The sequence below is a fragment of the Camelus bactrianus genome, chromosome 1 (assembly GCF_048773025.1).
Source record: "Camelus bactrianus isolate YW-2024 breed Bactrian camel chromosome 1, ASM4877302v1, whole genome shotgun sequence".
Lineage (NCBI taxonomy): Eukaryota > Metazoa > Chordata > Mammalia > Artiodactyla > Camelidae > Camelus > Camelus bactrianus.
Window position 1 is genome coordinate 71,938,414 of NC_133539.1, and position 23,114 is coordinate 71,961,527.

The 23,114-nt window shown below is 34.8% G+C and overlaps 1 protein-coding gene across 12 annotated transcripts in view; it reads left to right on the top strand.

Moving 5' to 3' along the window:
* The window catches only part of MCF2L2 (MCF.2 cell line derived transforming sequence-like 2), a 207,885-nt gene that overhangs the window by 48,974 nt on the left and 135,797 nt on the right, over positions 1–23,114 (top strand). For 10 of the 12 annotated variants that reach the window (XM_074367088.1, XM_074367109.1, XM_074367099.1 and 7 more), the window contains exons 4-6: positions 3,699–3,758; positions 18,147–18,237; positions 20,553–20,672. The exons of 1 other annotated variant lie outside the window; for it this stretch is intronic. In XM_074367088.1, coding sequence (XP_074223189.1) covers positions 3,699–3,758; positions 18,147–18,237; positions 20,553–20,672 — 271 coding nt within the window. The remainder of the gene's footprint in view (positions 1–3,698; positions 3,759–18,146; positions 18,238–20,552; positions 20,673–23,114) is intronic. One more of the 12 variants, XM_074367091.1, reaches the window with a different exon arrangement.

A 23,114-nucleotide genomic window follows, 5' to 3' on the forward strand; every position in this document is an offset into this window, starting at 1 on the left:
TTTCCAAAGAAGACATAGAGATGGCCAACAGGCACATGAAGAGACTCAACATCACTAATCATGATGGAAATGCAAATCAAAACTACAACGAGATATTATCTCATGCCTGTTAGAATGGGTCTTATCAAAAAGACAACAAATAACAAGTGTTCATGAGGATGTGGAGAAAAGATTTCTAAATCATAGAGTACCATTAGTGTGAATGTAAATTGATACAGCCACTATGAAAAACTATGGAGGTTCCTCAAAAAATTAAAAATAGAACTAACATATGATCCAGCAATATCACCCCTGGATATTTAGCTGAAGAAAAAAAAACCACTAATTAGAAAAGTTATACACATCCCTATGTTCATTGCAGCATTATTTATAATAGCCAAGGTATGGAAACAACCTAAGGTTAATCAGCAGATGAATGGATAAGGAAGATGTGTACACACACACACACATATATGTAAAATATATATAACAGAATATTACTTAGCCAAAAAAAAAAAGAAATCTTACCATTTGTGACAACATGGATGGACCTAGAGTGTATTATATTAAGTGAAATAAGTTAGACAAAGAAAGATAAATACTGTGTGACATCACTTATATGGAGAATTTGAAAACATAAAACAAATGAACAAATGTAACAAAACAGAAACAGAGTTATTGATACAGAGTACAAACAGGTGTTTGCCAGAGGGGAGATGGGTGAGGTGAGGAAAGAAATAGGTGAGGACGATTAAGAGATACAAACACTAGTTGCAAAATAAATGAGTCACAGGTATGAAATGTGCAGTGTGGGGAATATAGTCAATGATTATGTAGTATCTTTGTATTGTGACATATTGTAACTAGACTTATGGCGATAATCAGTTTGTAATGAATAGAAATATCGAATCACTATGTTATGTAACAGGAACCAACATAGTGTTGCAGGTCAGTTATACTTCAAAAACAAACAAATGAACAATCTCATAGAAAAAGGGATCAGATTTGTGGTTACCAGAGGCAGGAGGTGGGGAAAGGAAATTGGATAAAGGCAGGCAAAAGGTAGAAACTTCCAGTTATAAGATAAATAAGTACTAGGGATATAATGTACAACGTGATAAATATAATTAACACTGCTGTATGTTATATATGAAAGTTGTTAAGAGAGTAAATCCTAAGTTCTCATCACAAGAGAAAAGTTCTTTCTATTGAAATGATGATGTTCACCAAATTTATTGTGAAAATCACTTCATGATGTATGTCAATCATATCATTTTGCTGTGTACCTTAAACTTACACAGTGCTGTATATCAATTATATCTCAATAAAACTGGAAGAAAAAATTATTGAGATACCAAAAACAAAAAAATTGTCACAACCCATAACAAGCAAGTAGCTTTCTCCCCTATTTATTGTGTGATGTGGGTTGTTTTGGTAATGGAGTGGTCTGAAACCAGAATTGAGATATAATTGGAGACAGTGGGTTTTTAAAATTATCTTTTATTCAAATTGCTGAATGCTTTATATTACAGTAAATTTGATTAAAAATGAGAAAAGAAATAAATTTTCTTTAATCAATAAAATGAATGTTGCTTTTGAAAAATGAAGCTTTGGATGGAGAGCAGGAAACACCATGCTCTCCACCAGTCATTATGTGGTCAGTGAATTTTCCTAAGACTCTGTGAGCCAGAGAGGGTATTAACTCTTTACTGTTTATTTTATTATTTTATACTATTTACTTATATGCTAATTATTACATGACTTTTTACTATTTATTACTTACCATTTTAAGAGATCCTGAAAATGATGGTAAAGGAAGATTCAGAATTAGTCCAAAATACCTTATTAAAGGACTCTAGGCATTAGCACAAGTACCTTTCTGATTGAATAATCTTTACAACTTAACTGGGATGATAAACATTGCATTATGTTTAGTAATGATGTGCAGTAATTATTATCAATCAGAATAGTCTAAGTTAAAAGTCATCATACTTTTTCTGTAAAAAATCAGAGTAAATATTTTAGGCTTTGCAGGCTGTATGGTCTCTGTCTCAACTACTGACCTCTGCTGTTGTAGCTCAAAAGCAACCATGAACAACATGCAAGCAACTGAGTGTATCTGTGGCTGTGTTCCAATTAAACTTTGTTTACAAAATGGGAGTAGAGTGGAGTTGGCACATGGATTGTAGTTTGCTGGCCCCTAATGCTAGTTCTCAATCATTAGCATGCATCAGAATCATTTAGAGAACTTGCTGAAACACAGATGCTGGTCCTAGTCCAGAGTTTCTGATTCAGTGGGTTTGGTGTGGGGTGGAATAATTTGCATTTCTAACAAACTCCCAGGAGATGCTGATACTGCTGGTCCAAGGACCACACTTTGAGTACTGTCCACATTTACAGAGATGGATATTAAGATCAGGTAGAAGGAAGAAACATGTATAAATTCACATAACTGGTGAAAGGCAAAACTTAGAACTTAGATTTCCTGGCTCCTGGCTCATGCCGTTTCCACATCAGGAAGCTTTCAGATAATGTTGTGTGGCCATGTCCATGATCTGACTTACACATTTATGTCTATATTTCTTGGCATATCAACTTTAGACGATATCTTGTGATTCTTCCCTGTGGAAAATGAATTTTGCCTATTTATCATGCTTCTCTCGTCTTGCTCTCTTCACCTCATAATTTTTGTTAGTTACATAATTGTTTTTAGATCATGTAATGGTTACCATTATAAATTTAAACAACACACTTAACTTCTGTCTGGTGATTCAGCCACTAGTCAGTATCAACAGGTAGTTGAGTCCAAGACCCTCGTGGATACCAAAATCGCCTTTGCTCAATTTCCTTACACAAAGTGGCAGAGTACAGTCAGCCCTGCATATCTGTGGATGCGGACTGCGGGTATGGAGGGCCAATTGTATCCACTAATTTTTCTACTATGCATTTGCGTCTTTCTTTACTCTCTCTTATCCTTCAAGTGATTTATAATGTATTTTATATTTTTACTATAAATGTTTTTCTTTGATTTTAGGTTGATTTTAAATAATAGAAATTAGTAAAATGCTTTTATTTATGTAATATGATCAGACCTCTAGCATAAGAGATGTAATCCTGTGTCATTAAACCTGTGTCACACAAAAGACAATGCCACAAATGTTAAGGTGAAATGAGTTTCCTTTTCTCGCACTCCATGAGTTGCTCAAAATCATGCTACAATTTAATTCATTTCAGACTCAGGCAATGACTTTTTATATACCTTTTCTCCTAGCATTTGTAATCGCCTTTCTTTTTTCTTGTTTATAGAATGGCAAATCTTGTTATCACCTTATTGATATCTTGCAGATTCTTTATCATAGAGTTTGTGTAATGCATACATCTTCTTCTTGGAGATAACTCCTTTGAGCCCTCTGGCCTAATTTTTTAATTCAGATTGCTGTCTAAACGTGCTATGAGCTGTCAACCTTGGACTGCTTTTTATTCTCTCTGGGAAGGTCATTCTTTCTGCTTTAGATTTCATTTTCATTAAAAACAAACAAACAAACAAAAAAAACTTTCCATTTATTTCTTTTTCAGAAAGGGTGTATGGTAAGTGAATCTAGTAAGATCTTGAATGTCAGAAAATGGCTGCATTTTTACTTCCCACTTGATTGGCAATCTGTCTGAGTATGGAATTTTTTTTTTTTAATGTAAAATGACATTGATCCATTGATTTCTAGCATTAGTGTTGCTGATAAGGCTGATCCTCCTCACAGGACCCGAGTCTCATTCCTTAATAGGTAAGCTATTCCTGCACAAAGGAAGCGTTTGTGATTTTTTCTTTATGTTTTGTAGGTTTAAAATGTCAAATCTTTTTCTTTCTTTCTGCTGGGACTTTGACCTAAAGATTCAAGTCTCTTTTAGGCTTAGAATATTTTTCTGTCATGTCTTTGCTTATTTCTTTCCTCCAACTGTTTTCTGCCTCTGGAACTCAAATAAGAGGAACATTGCATCTTCTAAATCTCTCTTCTGTGTCTTTAACTTTTCTTTTATATTTTTTCACCTCTTTATATATATATATATTATTTAAAATGTAAAGTGATATGCACATATATAAATTATCTGTTCATGTATCTGCTCTTTTTTTCTATCGATTTTTTAATCTTTATTTTCCCATTACTTTTAAGAATTCTTTATGAATTAGGGATATTAGCCCTTTTTCTGTAATGCATGTTGCTTATAGTTTCTCTCACTTCTTAATTTATCCTTTGACTCTGCTTAGAATTTTTTTGCCATGTGAAATTTTTATATCATCAAATATATCAGTGTTTCTTTTAATGCATCTGGATTTTGAGCCATTGTCAGAGAACTTTCCTATACCTAGGTTATAGAGGAATTTGCCCAAGCTTTCTTGTAATGCAGTATGATTTTATGTTTTACATTGGGTGTTTATTTTGTGTGTGTGATATGAGATGTAGATCTAAGTTTATCTTTTTCCAAATGGCTATCCAGTTATCCTAACACCATTAATTTAAAAAATTCATCTTCACCTCAGTGATTTGAGAGTAAATTGGCCTCTGTATTTGTAAGTGAATAATATACTATTTTAATTACAAGGATTTAAATATCTTTAATATCTGGTAGGATTAATTCCCCCACGCCTCTCAGGTCCTTAAGTTTTACTTACTTTTTTCATGTTTTCCTGACTGTTCTTTCCTTTCTTCTTCCTTATTTCCTTTCTATGTGTCTAGCTCCATTAAAAAAGAAAAGAAAAGGAAAAAAAAATACAAAAACACTTGTTGATCTTTTCATTGAGACTGTGTTAAATTTATAAATTAACTCAGGAAAAAGTGATATATTTATACTGTTAAAATAATCCTATCAATAAGAAGAAAAGTCTTTCCATTTGTTAAAATCTACCTTTGTGTCTTTCAGGAGTGTTTAAAATTTTCTTAACATTTTTGCGTATTTATTGTTAAGTTTATTCCATTGTATTTTGTTTGTCGCTATTCTAAGTGGGATAGCTCTACTGTTATATATGTTAAATGGTAATTTTATTTTGGTATTGTCTTTATTCAGTCTAGGTATCAATGTCATACTTGCTTCATAAATAGCATTTCAAAGTTTTCTTTCAGTTTTTAAACTGGGAAACAATTTTTGTGGTATTGGGACTTTATGGTCATTGATGATTTAAATTCTCCTGTGAAACTGCCCAGTGAATCTGGGCCTTGATAACTTTCTCTGTTTCTCCCATGGAAATTGGCCTATTAAAGCTTTATGTTTCTAATGAGATCAATTTTAGTAAATTATATTTTCCTAGGAAATCATCTATTTATGTCTTGGTTTTCAAGTTTATTTGCATAGAAATATGCAGAGTAGTTTCTTAGATAATTAAATTTTCTTGTGTTTCAGTGGTTATTTTCCCTTTGCCATGTCTTAGTTTGCATACCTGTGCTTCGTCCTTTTTTTCACCCTTGATTAAGTTAGCTAGTGGCTTATTTATTTTTTAATTTAAAAAATGCTATTCTGATTTTTTAATTAGAGCTACTGCTTTTCTCTTTTCTACCTTATTCATTCTGCCTTTATTTTTAATATCTTCTTCCCTGTGCTTTCTTAGTTTGCTTTGTTTTTTCTCATTTTTTGAGTTGAAAGTTAAATTTATTTTTATCCTTTTATTTTATAGATATAAATGTTTTATGAATTTTCTTTGACACTGCTTTAAATGTAGCCCATAAATTCTGATATGTAGTATTTTCATTATCACTATATCTTAGAAATTCTGTGATTACATTTTATATTTTCCCCTTACTGAAGAGTGTTTTTGTTTTTGGGTTTTTTTTGAAGAGATGTTCAACAGAAGATTTTTCAAAGTTTCAGATATTTTCTTTGTGGCCCTATATCAAGACCAATTTTTCTGGATGTTCCATGTGTGCTTGAAAAGAAGATGAATCCTGTATTATCAGGATGTAAAATTAATGCATATCCATTAGCTCTTCCTTACCAATTATGTTCTTTAAGTATTCCGTGACCTTATCAATATGTTGTCTATTCTGGCTTACGCTGAAAATGTTGTATTAGAATCACCTAGGTAAAATATATTTCTATCTGTCTCCTTGTATCTCCTGTAGTTTCTGCTTTAAAAAGCTGGTTAGTCCCCATACCTCATGGTCGCTCTCGCTCCATCTCGCTCACCTTCTGAGACGGCCCGCACTCTGTCTGTGGAGTGTGTATCCACTTTTACTTTAAACACCCTACACCTCTTGGCTTCTCTTCCTCTCACCTTTCTGAGATGGCCCACATTCTGCTCATGGAGTGTGTATCTCCTAAGCCGTTTTCCCTTCTGAGAGAGACAGATTGCACTCTGTCTATGGAGTGTGTATCTCTCTAACTTACTTTCACTTAAAAAAAAAAAAGCTGGTTATTAGGGTATTTGGAACATAGATATTTATAACTATTATATCTTCATTGTGAATTGTGACTTTTAGCATTAGAAAGTGTTCCTTGTGATGTTTAATGCTCTATGGCTTGAATGCTACTTTGCTACTTTGTCTGATACCAAGACTGAAACCCCTTGCTATTATTTCCATTTGCCTAGTATACTTTTGCTAATTCCTTTATTTTTAGCCTTTCTGAATTACTTTGTTCTAGAGCTTTTTCTTGGATACAGTATATAGTTGGTTTTTACTTTGTGAGTCAAATTGAAAATCTTTTTCTTTTATTAAATGAATTAAGCCCATTGATATTTATTGATGTGATTGATATATTTGGTTTCTATATGTCATTATTTTATAACTTCTGGATGCATTAGCCTTTTTTTAGTGCCCTTAGTCCCTTTAAAAAATACATTTTACTATCTTTTTTTTTTTTTTTTTTTTTTTAGTTTTCAGTGATATCTGTTGATTCCTACCTATTGCTTATACAACAGGTAATGAACTTCCTCTTTTCTCTTCCTCTCTCCTTTCTCCTCCTATCTTTTAACTTGTATTATTTCTGTATCTTATTCTCCCACCCTGGTTAGCATTAGACCTACCATTAAATGGATTAAATTAATCCCTTTGCTGAAGTTTCCCCAAATTATCTCATGATTGGATGAAGGTCAATCCTTACTAGATTCTTCAAAAAGGAGTCATAGGTACAGAATTCCCTGAGTTTTTATATGTTTATAACTGTTTTAAAATTATTAATGAAAATTAATAATTGCCTTAATAATTGAAAGCCAGCTTGTCAGGATGTAAAATTCTTGGTTCACACTTTTTGTTCATGAATTGCTGTGGAATGCTATTTCATTCTTTCCTTGATTTGTATGTTGCTTTTGAAAAGTAAGCTATTTTCTTTTTCCTAGAAGTGCTTAGAATTTTTACTTTATCCTTAAAGCCTAACAAATTTACTAGGATATGTCTGAGTTGATTGTTTCAGACAAATTTTCCTGGTAGGCACCTACCTACTAGGTCCTTACAGGTTTATGTAGACTCAGGTCTTTTTTGTTTGTTTGTTTGGGGAAAGTTTTCTTAGATTATGCTTGTAAGTATTATTTTTGTTCCTTTGTTTTTAGTCTTTAGGAACACCAAGTATAATATGTTGGTTCTGTTTTTGTCTGGCTTCCGTTTCCACCACTTTCTTTCTAACCTTTTTTACTTTTTTTTTTTTTTTCCCCATTTCATTTGCTAGGTTGTTTTCTTTATGCTATTCACTGCCCCTTATTAAACTTTTGTTCAAATATGTTACTCCTTGGGTATCTTATAATTTAGACTCCATTTCTTATATGATTTTTGTCTTTTCCTTTTATTTTTCTGACTTCAATCAACTCTTATTTTATTTCTTCTTTTCTTTATATATTAAACAAAATCCATTTCTGTTCTTGGTTTTTGAGTTTTTTATTTATGGTGTCCCCTGTGCCCCATCCCCTGTATGCTTGCTTATAGACATGTAAATCAGTTTGGATAGCTATGTACAGGCTTTTGTCTGCTTAATGACTAATTTTTTGGAGAAATTTTTGTTATCTAAAAACTTTTTAATAGATTTTTTTAAACAGCAGTTTTAAGTTCACAGCAAAATTGAGTGGAAAATTCAGAGATTTCCCATATACTCCTGGCTCTCACACACCCAACCTCCCCATTAACATCCAGTACCAGAGTAGTACATTTGTTACAATTGATGAACCTGTATTGGCACATCATTAACACCCAGAGTCCATAGTTTATATTGGGGTTCAGCCTTGGTGTTGGGACATACAATGGATTTAGATAAATGTATAATGACATGTATCTACAATTATAGTGTCATACTGAATAGTTTCACTGCCCTAAAAATCCTGTGTTCCACCTATTCATCCATCTCATGCTCCCATCTCCCAATCCCTATCAACCACTAATTTTTACTGCCTCTATAGTTTTGCTTTTTGCAGAATGTTATATAGTTGGAATCATTTGGTATGTAGCATTTTCAGATTGACTTCTTTCAGTTAGTAATATGTTTCTTCCATGAATTTTCATGGCTTGATAGCTCATTTTTTTCAGTACTAAATAATATTTCATTGTCTGGATGTTCTACAATTTATCCATTTACCTAGTGAAGGATATGTTGGTTGCTTTCAAGTTTTGGTAACTATGAATAAAGCTACTGTAAACATCAATGTGTGAGTTTTTGTGTGAAGAGAAGTTTTCAGCTCATTTAGGTAAATACCAAGGAGTACACTTATATAAGGATGTTTAGTTTTGTAAGACACACACCAAACTGTATTTCAAAGTGGCTGTACCATTTTGAATACCCACCAGCAATGAATGAGAATTCGTATTGCTTCACATCCTTGCCAAAATTTGGTATTGTCAGTATTTAGGATTTTGGCTATTCTAATAAGTATGTAGTGGAATTTCATTGTTGCTTTAATTTGCAATTTCCTAATGACATATGTTGTTAAACATCTTTTCATATGCTTAGTTTCTAGCTGTATATTTTCTTCTGTGAGGTATCTGTTTTAGGTTTTTTGCGCAGTTTTTAATTTGGTTGGTTGTGTTCTTATTGTTGAATTTTAGAAGTTCTTTGTATTTTGGATAATCGTTCTTTATTATATATGTCTTTTGCAAATATTTTCTTCCAGTTTTTGGCTTGTCTTCTCACTCTCTTTTTCTTTTAACACTTTTATTATGGTATGATTCTTGTACAGTAAACTACACATATTTCAGATGTACAATCTGATTGATTTTGATAGATGTATATACCAATGAAACCACCACCACAGTCAAGATAGCTAACATTTCTATCACTCCCCAAGAGGTGCAAATTTCAAATTCCCAATTTATCCCTTCTCTTTCCCTTTACCTCCTGGTAACCGTAAGTTTGTTCTCTGTGTCTGTGAGTCTGCTTCTGTTTTGTAAATAAGTTCATTTCTATCCTTTTTTAAAAATTCCATAAATAAGCAAAATCACATGACATTTTTCTTTCTCTTTCTGGCTTACTTCACTTAGAATGATGATCTCCAGGTCCATCCATGTTGCTGCAAATGGCATTATTTTAGTCCTTTTTATGGCTGAGTAGTATGCCATGTATAAATATACCACGTCTTCTTTATCCAGTTATCTGTTGATGGACATTTTGGTTGTTTCCATGTCTTGGCTATTATAAATAGTGCTGCTCTGAACATTGGGTTACATGTGTCTTTTCGAATTATATTTTCCTCTGGATATACGCCCAGGAGTGGAATTGCTGGGTCATATGGTAAGTCTTTTTTTAGTTTTTTGAGGAATCTCTGTCTCTGCATCCTCTTGAAGCTATAAAGTTTTGATTCTCATTTTTTCCCCTTTATAGTAGCTTTGTATAATATCTTTGCAATTAGTGAACAGGTTTGATGGTTTGGGGTGGTTTACAAGATTCTTAGTTCAAGAATGCCATCTTTTGTTGATATAGCTAAGTGTAGTTTCTTTCATCAATGGACTTAAAACATTTTTTGGAGATTAAGGGAAGGGGTTTGTATCCTTGATTTTTATTTTTTTGTCTTGTAGGATGCTAAATTTTCCTCTTGCTTATTTTTGCCTTTACTACACAGTCACCAACTCTCCTTTCATTTCCTTTTCTCTCCTAGAAGCTTTGCCTTCCCAAGACTGCCTCTTTAAGTCTTTCTCTAGTCAGTACCCTGATGTACCAGGACTGTCTTTTTAGTATCTTTCCACTTAGGGTGCACTTCTCTTTTCTGGGAATGGTTTATCTCAATCCCCTCTTTTCTTGACTGTCCTTATGTATTAATCAGAGTTCTCCAGACAAACAGAACCAAAAGAATATATGTATGTGTATATATATATAATGGTTAATTTTATGTGTCAACTTGACTGGGCTAAGGGATGCCCAGATAGCTGGTAAAATTATTATTAACTATTATTTTTAAATGTGTCTATGAGGGCGTTTCTGGAAGAGATTAATTGGGGGGGGGTGTTATTTATTTATTTATTTTAGTGGAGGTACTGGGGATTGAACCCAGGACCTTGTGCATGCTAGGCATGCACTCTACCACTGAGCTATACCCTCCCCTTGAGGAGATTAACTTTTGAATTCATGAACTGAGTAAAGCAGATTGACCTCCCCAGTGTGAGTAGGCATTCATCTGATCTAAAGTTGAGTGCCTGAATATAACAAAGAGGCAGAGGAAGGGTGAACTCTCTCTCCCTCTGCTTCATCTGGGACATCCATCTTCTCTTGTCCCTGGACATCAGTGCTCCTGGTTTTGGGGCTTTCAGACCCAGATCAGGACTTAAGTCATCAGTACCTCCATTCTCTGGCCTTGGACTTGGATTGAATTACACCACTAGCCTTCCTGGTTCTTCAGCTTGTTGATTATTTATTATAATAAATATCTTTATATATATATCTATATCTGATTGGTTCTGTTTCTCTGGAGAACTCTGATATATAGATGTAGATATAGATAAAGAGATTTATGATAAGGTATTTGCTCATGCGATTACAGAGGCTGAGAAATCTCACAGTCTGCCCTCTGCAGCCTGGAGACCCAGGAAGGCTGGTGGTGTAGTTTGAAGCCCTCAAAGCCAGATAGCCCATGTTGTAGATTCTTGCTGGAGTCTGAAGGCCTGAGAGCCAGGAGCACTGAGGGCAGAAGACCAGTGTCCCAGCTCAGCAGTCAGACAGAGAGAGAGTATAAATTCCCTTTTCCTCCACATTTTTGTTCTATTCAGACCCTTGGTGGATTGGATGATGCCCACCCACACTGGGGAGAGCGTTTTGGACAAGCCAGGATGGTTGGTTGTTCTACATTTGACTCAGTTCTTATGGCAGTGCAGTAATATTTCAGTTAACCAAAATATTTTATATACCTAGTTTACTGAAAAAGGCAAATCACAGAAAATGTATTAATATTAGAGCTTATTTAAAAAAAATACCATATCAACCACAAAACTACTCTGGTATTTTGGGATCAGAACACATTTACTTCAGTCTCTTACACATATATATTTATATTTAGTCATATTCAAGATGTCAGGTTTGACTCATCAAAAATTCAATTATGTGTGTTACAAGGGAGCTAATAAGATTGGAAAATGAAGGAATATGGTGTTAAGATATATTCCATACCAAAAGAGAATGAATTTTGTGGCATGAACATTGATCTCAAAGTCAGAAGACTTTGAATCTTAACTCTGCACATAGAGGGTGACTTTGGTCAAGTTATTATTATTTTTTAATCATCTCTGAGGATTAGTTTCCTCATCTATAAAGTGGAAATATTATCACCACCCTGGTTGTGAGGATGGTTGCAAGGATTATGTGAAATAGTATTTATGCAGCTAACGCATCATTAGACCTTAGTGTTAAGAAGAACGGTAAGGATTAAAACAGCCAAGGTTACTAAAGAAATACATTGTTCAGAATCCCCATTTCCTATGCATTTGGTTTAGTTGAGGTTTTGAACATTTTGTTAAACCAGATAGGGTGGGGAAAAAACACAAATCTACCATATTTGATACTACTGAGTGATACCCTATGGGAGGGACTATATTCAAAATCATTGTCATGATTCATTAACTCTTCTTTCTGAACTGTGGCCTGTACACAGTTGTGTGAAGAGACACAGTCCTTTACATACACAGGTATATTCCCAGCAGATCCTACCCTGTTTACCCAGATGCTCTGGTCTTGGGCTTTGGTCTGCAGGGGGCTGAGTGAGTAGCATTTGCCCTCAGTCTAGCTGGGGAAGCCACATATGCTGGCAGCTGCTTTCCTCATAGATCAAAGGACATCCTGTATTTTTGTACTGTGTTATATTTGCTGAGCCTCTCCCAGCTCCACCTTGCTTAAGAGCCCTGGATGTTCCCTCCAAGCATTCTTTAATAATTGTTTGTTTTAAAGAAAAAAGAAAAGAAATAGAAAATACAAGTAACAGCAAAATATATGAAATAAAACTGCCACAAGGTACAAACGGATCTGCTGTGAGAAAAAAAATTGAAGGGGAGCCATGAGATGGGGCTAAGGGTATGAGTATTGGTATCAGAGAGCTCTGAGTTTGAAATCTGGTTGTGCTAGTGTGACATCAGGCAACTTATGTTATTTTTATCAGCCTTTGTTTCCTCATCTGTAAAGTGGAGATAATATCTATTTCACAAGATTAAATGAGATAAAAAGTAAATATGCCTGACAAATGATAGGAACTCAAGATATAGTAGCTATTATTGACTAAAATATAATGATTTATATTTATGTTGTTATTAATGTCGGTTTGTTTTTGCTGTACTACGGAATTTGTTTTGGTCATTGTTGTAGCCTCTTCAATCAGTGCCTGATGCCTACTGAGCACTCGATAAGTATGAATTTTTGTTTTTGAATTGCATAATATTTTTCCTTTTTCACTACTTGAATTTATTTAATTCCTTGGGTTTTTTTTAAACTGAGTTACAGTTTACATAAAGTATATAAATCACAACTGTATAGCTTGATGAATATTCACCAGTTTATATTCCATGTAACAACCACCCAGGACCAGGGTATAGAATGTTTCTCTGAAGGTTTCCTCCTGCTTCTTTTCTACCAATATCTGCATTCCTATGCCCTCCATCCTGCCCCAGGAAACTACTATTCTGACTTTTATCACCAGTGATTAGAAATTTTTTTTTCAATTTGGAAGCTAAGCAATCACCTCTAAATAATCCATAGACTAAAAAAGAAATCATAAAGGGAGTTAGAAAATATTTTTAGCTGCACAATAATGAAAACAATATATTAACATTTATGTGATGTAGCTAAAGCAGTGTTTAGGAGGGAATGATAGCTTTAAACACTTATAATGGACAAGAGGGAAGGTTTAAAATCAATGATCTAATCTTACGCCTTAAGAAGTAAAAAAAAAAAAGACAATGGCAATTAAACCCAAAAGAAGGAGAAGGAAGGGAATTGTAAAGAAAAAAGAAAGAAGGGAAGAAAGAATGAGAGGGAAGAACGAAGGAAGATGAAAGAGAAACCAGAAGAATAATAGAGTTCCAATTTAATTCCACGGTGATCAAAAATATACCCTGTATGATTGCAGTTCTTTAAAATTTGTTGAAATTTGCTTTAAAGCCTAGGATAATGGAATATTTTGATGAATGTCCCATGCACATTTGAAAAGAATGTGTGTTGTGTAATTCTTGGCTGCTGAGTTCTTCAAAGTCAAGTCTATATCCTTGCTGATTTTTTGGCTGTTTGTTCTATCAGTTATTAAGAGAGAAGTGTTAAAATCTTTAACTTTGATTGTGGTTTTATCTATTTTTCTTTTAGTTCTGTCAGTTTTTATTAATATATTTTGAATCAATGTTATTGCATACATACACATTTAAGATTGTTATATCTACCTGATAATCTGACTCTTATTTTTATGAATCATTTATCTCTGCTAATACTCCTTGTATTTGACCCTACTTTTTCTAATATTAATATAGCCACACTGGCTTTATTATGATTAGTGATTTCATGGTACATCTTTTACCATTCTTCTTCTTTTTTTAACCCCCAAAGCAAAAGCCCTTTATTCTTCAAATAGGTCATTTTATGAATATTATAAAAGATTACCTCTTAAAGGAATATTAATGTGAGCTTGGTGTCTGTACTTACGTGCATGGCCATGCTTTTAATCTATCTCTGCCTTTATGTTTAAAGTGTAGTCACTATCTCTTATAATTAGTATTTTCACTCTGACACTATTTGCCTTTTAAATGGAGTCATATAGACCATTTCCACTTAATGTGATTATTGAGATTGGTTGGATTTAAATTTACCATCTTGCTGTTTGTACCATCTGTAACTTTTTCCTTACTTCTCCTTTCCTGCCATATTAGTCAGCTCTGACTGCCATAACAAAATACCATCCACTTAAGCAGCAGAAATTTATTTTCTCATGGTCCTAGAGGCTAGAAGCCTTAGATCAAGATTCCAGCTGATTCTATTTCTGGTGAAGGCTTTCTTCCTGACTGCAGATGACTGTATTCATGCTATGTTCTCACATGGCAGAGAGAGTTCTGGTGTCTCTTCCTCTTCTTATAAGGGCAACAGCCCTACCCTTAGGACCTTATTTAACCTTTATCACCTTGTTGCAGAGGTGATTGCAGACCCTTTCCCCATTTGCAGTCACACTGATAGAGCTTCAATATAAGAATTTTGGGGGGATGCAATACAGTCTTTAGTACCTGCCGTTTTTGAATTATTCACATATTTTCAGTATTCCACTTTATCTCCTCTATTAGATTTTAAGCAATGGTTTCTCTGGTGTTAAAGTGTGTATCCTTGTGTATATATATATACATATGTGTGTATCCTTGTGTATATATATATAATATAAAATGTTTAATACTTTATTATTATTTTTGCTTTGAATAGTCAATGGTCTTTTAGTGAAATAGAAAACACAGTTGATAATATTTATCCACATATTTAATGTTTACAGTGCCCTTCATTCCTTCTTGTAGCTTCAGGTTGCCATATGGGATTTTTACTTTTAGGAATATTTATTTACCTATTATTAGAATAGGTGACCACCACTTCTTACGTTCTCCAGTATTTGCTCAGTGTGGATACCGGTCTTGACTTTCTCTGGAATTTGTTCACTTACCTGTCTTTGTCTTCAGGTTCTCTAATGTTTTTAAGAACAAATACAAGTTTTAAATTTAAGCAGGATTTTTTTTTTTTTATAAAAAAATGAAAGTCTTCCTAAAACTCATTTTCAGGCTGTTTATTTTCCTTGCACCTTCATGCTTTCAACTTCATTCAGTCTGGAAAACATCCTTTAATATTTCTTGGAGTATATGTTTACTGGCAATAAATTCCCTCAGCTCTAGTTGTCTGGAAATGTCCTTATTTCACCTTCATTTTTATTTTATTTAAGTAATTAATTAATCAACTTTTATGGAGGTCCTGGGGATTGAACCTAGGAACTCATGCATGCTAAGTATGGGATCTACCACTTAGCTGTTTCTCTTCCCACTACCTTCATTTTTAAAAATATATTTTCAATGGGTATAGAATTATAAATGAGTAGTCTTTTCAGGTCACTACTCTGAAGATATTTCATTGGATTGTAGCTTCCATATTTCCTATTGAAAAGTCAGTGATTATTTTTAATGTTATTCTTCTGATGGTAATGTGTCTTTTTTTAACTGGTTGCTTTTAATATTTTCTCCTTATCTTTAATTTTCAGCCATTTGGCTTTGATATGCCTAAGTGAGTTTATATTTATCCTGCTTAGTATTGAAAGAGCTGCTTGAATTTGTGAGTTGATGTCTTTGATCAGATATGGAAAATTCTTCATTATTATTTAAAGTATTGTTTCTGTAACATACTCTCTCCTCTCCTTCTGAGACTTCTGTTCATCTCCCACATCTCCTTTACATTCTGTTCTTTCCATTTTCCCCGTGCTTCCGTTTTTAATTGATCTGTTTTCAATTCTACTTATCCTGTCTTCTGCTGTGTTCAACTGGCTATTAAACAAATTCAGTGACTTCCTAGTTTCAGATATTGGTGTTTTGTAATTCTAGAGGGTTCATTTACTATGGATTCTAATTCTCTGTTAAAATAACATTATATTCAAAAAGATTCAAAAACATTCTTTTAATCCATTTTGTCTACTCTTTTCTCTGTTTTCTTTAACATGTTGATCATAGTTATTTTGAAGTTTTTGTCTGCCAAAACCAGGATCATCTTTGAGTCTGTATCTATTGACTATCTTATCTATTAATTATTATTTTTTCCTGCTTTTTTGCATTTTTATTAATTTTTAATTTTATGCTGGATATTATAGATGGTATGTTGTGGAGACTTATCTACTTACTGAAAGTTTTGAGTTTTAATCTGATAGGCAGTTAAAATACTGGTGGATCTCCTTGATCTTTTGGAGGCTGATTTTAGTTTTCCTTAGGGCAAGTTTGTTTCTGTTTTGTCCTTACTCCTGGAATGTAACCTTAATTCTATAGAAACTCATATGGCATTTCATTTATCCTAGAAGATGGCCTTTTTAGAGTTTCACCTGAATGCCCAGGGAGTTCATCAAAGTCTGTCTATTCTGGCTGGACCCAAACACCAGTTGTCTCTCCCCAGAACTATGCAAGCTTCATAACTTCTCATCAGTTCTGACATGTGCAGTTGCTGTTCGCTGCCAGCCTCCTGGAGTCTCACCTAAAATTAGAAGGCCCAGGAGTTGGCTAAGCATTAAAGGGGAATTTCCATGAAAACTCCTAGGGTTCCCTCTCTGAGGCTTCCCTGTCTTGACAGTCACTCTGCTCAATTCCTGGCCACAGGATTAATCTCTGCTCTCTGCCTGTTCTAACCAGTGAGACCACCCTTTCTTGCATTATCACCGGGCCTGGAAAATGTCCCCAGTGAGAGAACCTGGGTTAGTATTGGTCTGTGATAATGGGTTGGCCCAGTAATGCTTACTTCAGATCAGCTACTTACGTTTTCTTGCAGAGTTTGCTTAGATCTTCTGCCTTATTTGCATTCAGACACTTTTTAGGGTAAAGCTCACCTTTTATCCAAAATTAGAGACTTACTGAAGGTTTACTATAGGCCAGCTACTTTTCATGACCTTGATCTCTTTTAATCTTCATGATAAGTACATAAGAAATCATCATAATAGTACTGCTTACACAATATTACCAAGTGCCAGGCATTATTCTGAACATTTTATACCCCTATACTATATATACTCATTTAATCTTCACATCACCCCTACAGATTGGTGCTGTTACTGTTCCTACTATACAAATGAGGAGTCTGGGAAACTACAGAATTTAAGTAACTTCCCCCCACAAAATACACAATATATAAATATTAGAATTCATGTGTCAAACCTAGACAGTCTGGCTAGAATTCAGAGTTTGTGCTCTTAACCACTTCACTATTGGTGGTATTTTTCTCATCTTATAGATAAGGAGACAGAGTCAGAGAGGTTAGGCAGTCACCTCAAGTCTCAGTGCTAATAAGTGGCAGTGCTAGGATTTGAACCAGGTGCCAAAGCTCTGGCTCTTTCCTCCCATAGTTACTCCCAAAGAGAGAGAAGAAAAATGTTTTCCCTTTGAGGATTTTTGTTTAAACAAAAATTGTGACAATTTAGTGGGAACTTAAGCAGGGACATTATGCTGTACACCAGAAATTGACACAACATTGTAAACTGACTATACTTCAATTAAAAAAAGGGGGGCCCAAACAGCTTTTTTCGGTTGTTCTTAATGAAGGTGATATCTTCTCATGCCTATGGTTTCTGGTGGTTTATGGTCAGATACTGGAAGGGAGTTACTTTTTCCCACTGATGTGTGTCCTTTCCAAACACCTCTACTACTGAGTCCTAGGGAAGGATGTTGCTAGCTCCCTGAATGTCAGTCTTGGGAGTGGAAAGATGGCCGAGCTCAACCTCGAGGTCCCCTGCTTACAATGGGACATGTAGTGCTTGACTGGTGTTTCCTACAGTTGCCAGCCAGAAGCAGAACCCTGGAAAGGTTTGAGACACCAAATATTTCTGCTTTGTTGAGGCTGCCTGGCTAAGATGAGGAGAGGAAGCTGGTTCCTTTGTCAGGGAAGTCAGGCCCGGTTATCCCCTCACACTGTGCGTGGTATTTACACTGCAAGCCTGGAGTAACATGGAGACAGTAGAATCTTTCTGCTTAGGAAGCCACACAGAACCTATGTATTTCACTGTCTCTGACCCTGACCACCCTTTATTGCAGTGTGGAGGCTGCCAGCATCGGATTCATCATTGTTATCGACAGACGAAGGGACAAGTGGAGCTCCATAAAAGCATCCTTGACACGAATAGCTGTAAATATTTATTTTTGTGCTATTACTATAAAGGTAATTTAAATTGTCTATTCAACTATTTCACATCAAAGTCACGGGGACATGGCAGTTATTGTATGCCAAATTTTGTTAAGGTCTTTGTAGCAGAGGCTGTTGCGTCACATCCATAGCCCCTCTGCCACCTAAAGGTCACTTGCAGAAGATTCCTGAGCATGACAAAGGCTTCCTGAGTCTCTCTACCTTATTGACCTCTCTGGTCACTGGGAAGAGCAGGGAGAGGGTGCTGGGAAATCAGCACTTCAGGAGTGACCTGAAACTACTGAGTATAGGAGTTGGTGGATAAATACCCCTACTTCTGCACCTCTCAGCAGGACAATTCTGAGCTATGTTCCACACAGTATCTCCAAGGGTCCCAGCCCTTGTTGCCTATAGCAGTCCCCCTTCATTGACACATTGACTCTCTAGCCATCACTGTCTCATCAGCATCCCCCTACTCCCTAACTGTGTTTCCTAGGATCACCTCTTCAGTAATCCTCATCTTCAGGTTTGCTTTGGGCAAATCACCCAATTTAAGACAGTCTTCATTTTCATATTCAAATTATTTTTTCACATATTAGAAAGACATTGGCAAAACCAGACAAAATGATATGGTGTGTGCTTGCTTTTGGCATTAAATTGTGCAACCTTGGATGGATTTCCTTTTTCATCTTATAGTCTGATTTTGACCCCTATTTGTTGCCTTTCAGCAAGTACATCCATCCTTTCTCTGTAGGGACCTGAGACCAGGGAACTCAGCCACATGATCAGGCAGAGACACCTCAGGGCCAGCCACACCAGCCTATCCACAAAAGCATGGCTCCCTGGAGCAGTTTGCACTGGCTGAAGGAGATAGGATAGGGTAGGGTGGTCATGTAGAGGCTAGGATGGAAGAGGGACATTTGAAACCTCAGTTCTGCCTACTTACAGAAGCACTCACACATATGGACATGGACACCTACAGAGTGTCTCTCAGATCTCTTTGAAGCCTCATCCAAATACACAAATAGTGTCTCAGGTCATTGGTTCCATCATGACATAACAAAATGCAAGGGTCTTCTGTTTAGGAGCTTGCATTTCAAAGATGAGGGAAAGGAAGACTCCCTTCTCTTTGTGCATGGATTGTTTTGTCCCTGTGGTTTAGTTTTGGTTATGGTATTTATCTGGGGCATAACTACAATGATGGTTGATGTCCTGACAGTGCCCATGACTATTCCAGAGGTCTGGCCTCTAGAGAATTCTGGTTTCCCAGGGTTCATAGACGATACTTGAGTCATCTAATGCTTGAGCCTAATTTGTCCAAGAATTACATCGATCCCCTACATGCGTAAAAGATGTTGTAGTGGAGGGATCCAAAAGCCTGACTGCCATCAGAATCTTTTCATGAGCTTGTTTAAAGTACAGATATCTGGGCTTTATCCCAGTCCCAATGAATCAGAATGTTTCAGGGTAAAGACCAGATTATTTTTTAACAAGCACGTCAGGAGGTTGTTCCTGGGAACTACTGGAAGAATGGAAAGCCATAAGCAATAGGAGATTTGGATTCCCAATTTTGCCAGTAAGTTGTTATATCGATCTATGTTATCTCATTTCTCAGAATCTTCTCTGGATCAAGATGAAAGCAATGCTTCCTGAAAGCAACTTAGGAATAACATGCATTAAGAATTCTTAAAATACTAAGTCTTTGACTCAGTAGTTCTTCTAGGAAGTTATCCTAAGGAAATGTTCCAAAATGTGGATAAAGATTTAATTTAAGTGCTATTTTATAGTAATAAAAATATGGAGAAGCCTAAATCACTAGCAATAAGGGATTGGTTAAATAAATTGTACACTCATAAAATTATTTCCAAAGAATTTTTAATAACAGAAATAAAAGCTCATGGTATAATATTAAGTGAAAAGGTAGTTTCCAAAATATTTCTACAGTATGAGTTTAACTATGATAAAGATATTTAAGCAGAGAGAATAGCCTAGAAGTAATTAGACTAAAATATTAAGAACAGCTATGAAATTATGAGTGATTTTCTTTTTCTAATGTATACTTTTATTAATTTCTCAATTTTTCTATAAGGAGTATAAATTATTTTTATCATCAGGAAAATTATGTATTTGGTTTGGTTTTTAAGGAGGGGTTTGAATTATATAACTAGTAAGATCTCCTTCAGCTCTGAATTCCTGTGAAATATGTTCTCATTCTTTGCCATCCATGGTGTCCACCTTAATTTTGTCATCTGTAATCTTGGGCAAGAGGAGACTAACAATTGTGACATTTGCCCTGACACTTTTTATGATCCTTTCAGGTAGCATTTCCAGGAAACTTGCAGCTCATATTCATTCTTCGTCCATCTTGCTTTATCCAGAGAACATTCACTGACATTGGCATTAAGTTCTATCGAGATGAATTTAAAATGAAAGTGCCGGTAAGCATGACCCTTCATCTTGTCTGCATTTACTTAGGGCATGTAGAGAAGACGGCGTGTGAGCTGGGTTTATAAAGAAGGTGGGACTCCTCAGACAGAGAGGGAGAGGGGCATTCTGGGCAGAGGGAACAGTATGTGCAAGGGCTTGGAAGCAGAAGTGTGCACTTTATGTGAGGTCCGTGAGGGAGCTCCATTCTTGTTGGAAGTACCTACAGGATCATCTTTTGGAAGAAAAGGTAGGAAACATGGAATAGGTCTTAGGTGTAAGGATGAAGACTCTGGATTTTATTCAATAGGGCAGTGGGGATCCGGTGCAGGTTTTTGAGTTGAGGAGTGACTTGGGTAAAGGGGTACTAGAGCAATATAAATGCAGTGGTGTTATATAAAAGGTGGTGTCAAATACTGAAGAAAGAGATTGAAAAAGAAAGAGAAATTGTCATAGTATGGGTAAAGGAAAATAAGAATCTAAAATGTGCACATGACAAATATAGGCAACTACAGAGTACAAATAAACACCAACATTGTGATACTTGCAAAAGGAAAACAAATTAAAATGACGAGGTTAAAAATTTTACCTGTAACTCTGACAGAGATGTGGGGGCAAACAGGCATTTTCATACTATGCTGATAGGAATGAAGTTGGTAATGACCAATACGAAGGGCTAATTGACAGTATTTATCAAATATTAAAATGTACACACTCTACAACCTACCTATTAAAGTTATTATACAGATACCTCACACATGGGCACAAAGCTACACTTATAGTGATTTTCATTACCAAATGTAATAGTAAATGATTGGGGAAAACTTAATGTCCAACAACAAGCGGCTGGTTAAATAAAGTGTGGTCTACCAATCAATTAAATACTTTGCAGCCATCAAAAGTGGTAAGATATAATACAACTACAGTGGAAACAGTGGGCAGTTTCTTATAAACGTATACCTGCCTCATAACCCACCCAAGAGAAATGAAAACACATGTCCACAAAAAGACATACAAGAAATATCCAACAATAGATGAATAAAGAAATTGTGGTATACTCATGTAAAAGAATAACATTAAACCTTAAACATAGACATTAAACATAATATTAAACAAAGACTATCATTAAATAAAAAGAAGTGAAGTACTGTTATGTACAGCAACATGGATACATCTCAAAAATATTATCTTGAAAGAAAGAAGCTAGTCACTAAAGAATATATACACTCTGATTCTTTTTATATAAGGTTCAAGAAGAGGCAAAACTAATCTTTGTGAGAGAAAATTAAAACAGTGGCTGCTGTTAGGGATGGAGGTAGTGGAGACTGGAAAGAGGCTCAGGGAACTTTCTGAGGAAACATTCTCTATGTTGCTGTTATGTGTGTGTATACATTTGTCAAACCTAATTGAATTATACTCTTAAAATCTATTTTACTTATGTAAATTATATCTCTACTGAAAAATGAAAAACAAAAAGTAAATAAGATAAAACTATACTGCTCCAGAAGAGTTTCTAATACATTTTTGGTTTTATTTTTGTTTAATTAGAAATAATTTCCAACTCATAGAAAAATTTCAAGAATAAGTATAGTCCAAGGAACATTTCATGCCCTTTACCATGTTCATTCACCATTGTTAACATTTTATCCCCATTTGCTTTATTATTTTTCTTTGCTTCTTTCTATATATTATACATCTCTATAGATGTAAACATATCTGTTTATTTCTATTATATAATATGTGTATTTATCTCTCTATGTAAATATATATGTATAGAAATATATGTATTATACATATAAGCAATAAGTATACTATGTGTGTATTTATATACAAGATGCAGACTAGGATCAGATAGTGCATTTAGTTTCTAGTATCCTTTAATCTGCTGCATTTCCAGTCTTTGTCTTTTATGACCTTAGCATTTTTTAATAATACAGTCTTTTAAAAAATAAAATATACCTCATTTGGGGCTTGTGTGATGTTTTCTCAGGATCTGATTTGGGTTATACATTCCTAGTTCGAAAATTACTTGACTGATGTCATGTCTTTCTCAGGGCATCACATGTGGAGACACACAGTGTTTATCCTGCCCTCACTGGTGATATTAATTTTGAGCCCCTAGTCAAGGTGTCCAATATCTTAAATGTATTATAATGTTTTTCCTTGCAACTAATATAGAATCTTTGACACTTTAAGATCATACAAATTTCCTGCTCATCAAAAACCTTCTATCTGTGTTTAATATCCATTGATGATTCTTGCCTGATACAACCTTTGTTATGTTGATTGCAAATGATTTTCCAACCTCAGCACTCTCAACATTTACTAATCAAAAGCTGATATTCTCCTGTAAGCTAGAACTTTCCCTTCTCACCTATTTATTTGTTTATGATCATTATGGATTCGTTTTTTTTTCCAATGGCTTATAAGTCATTACAGTTCTTAATTGTTTTGGT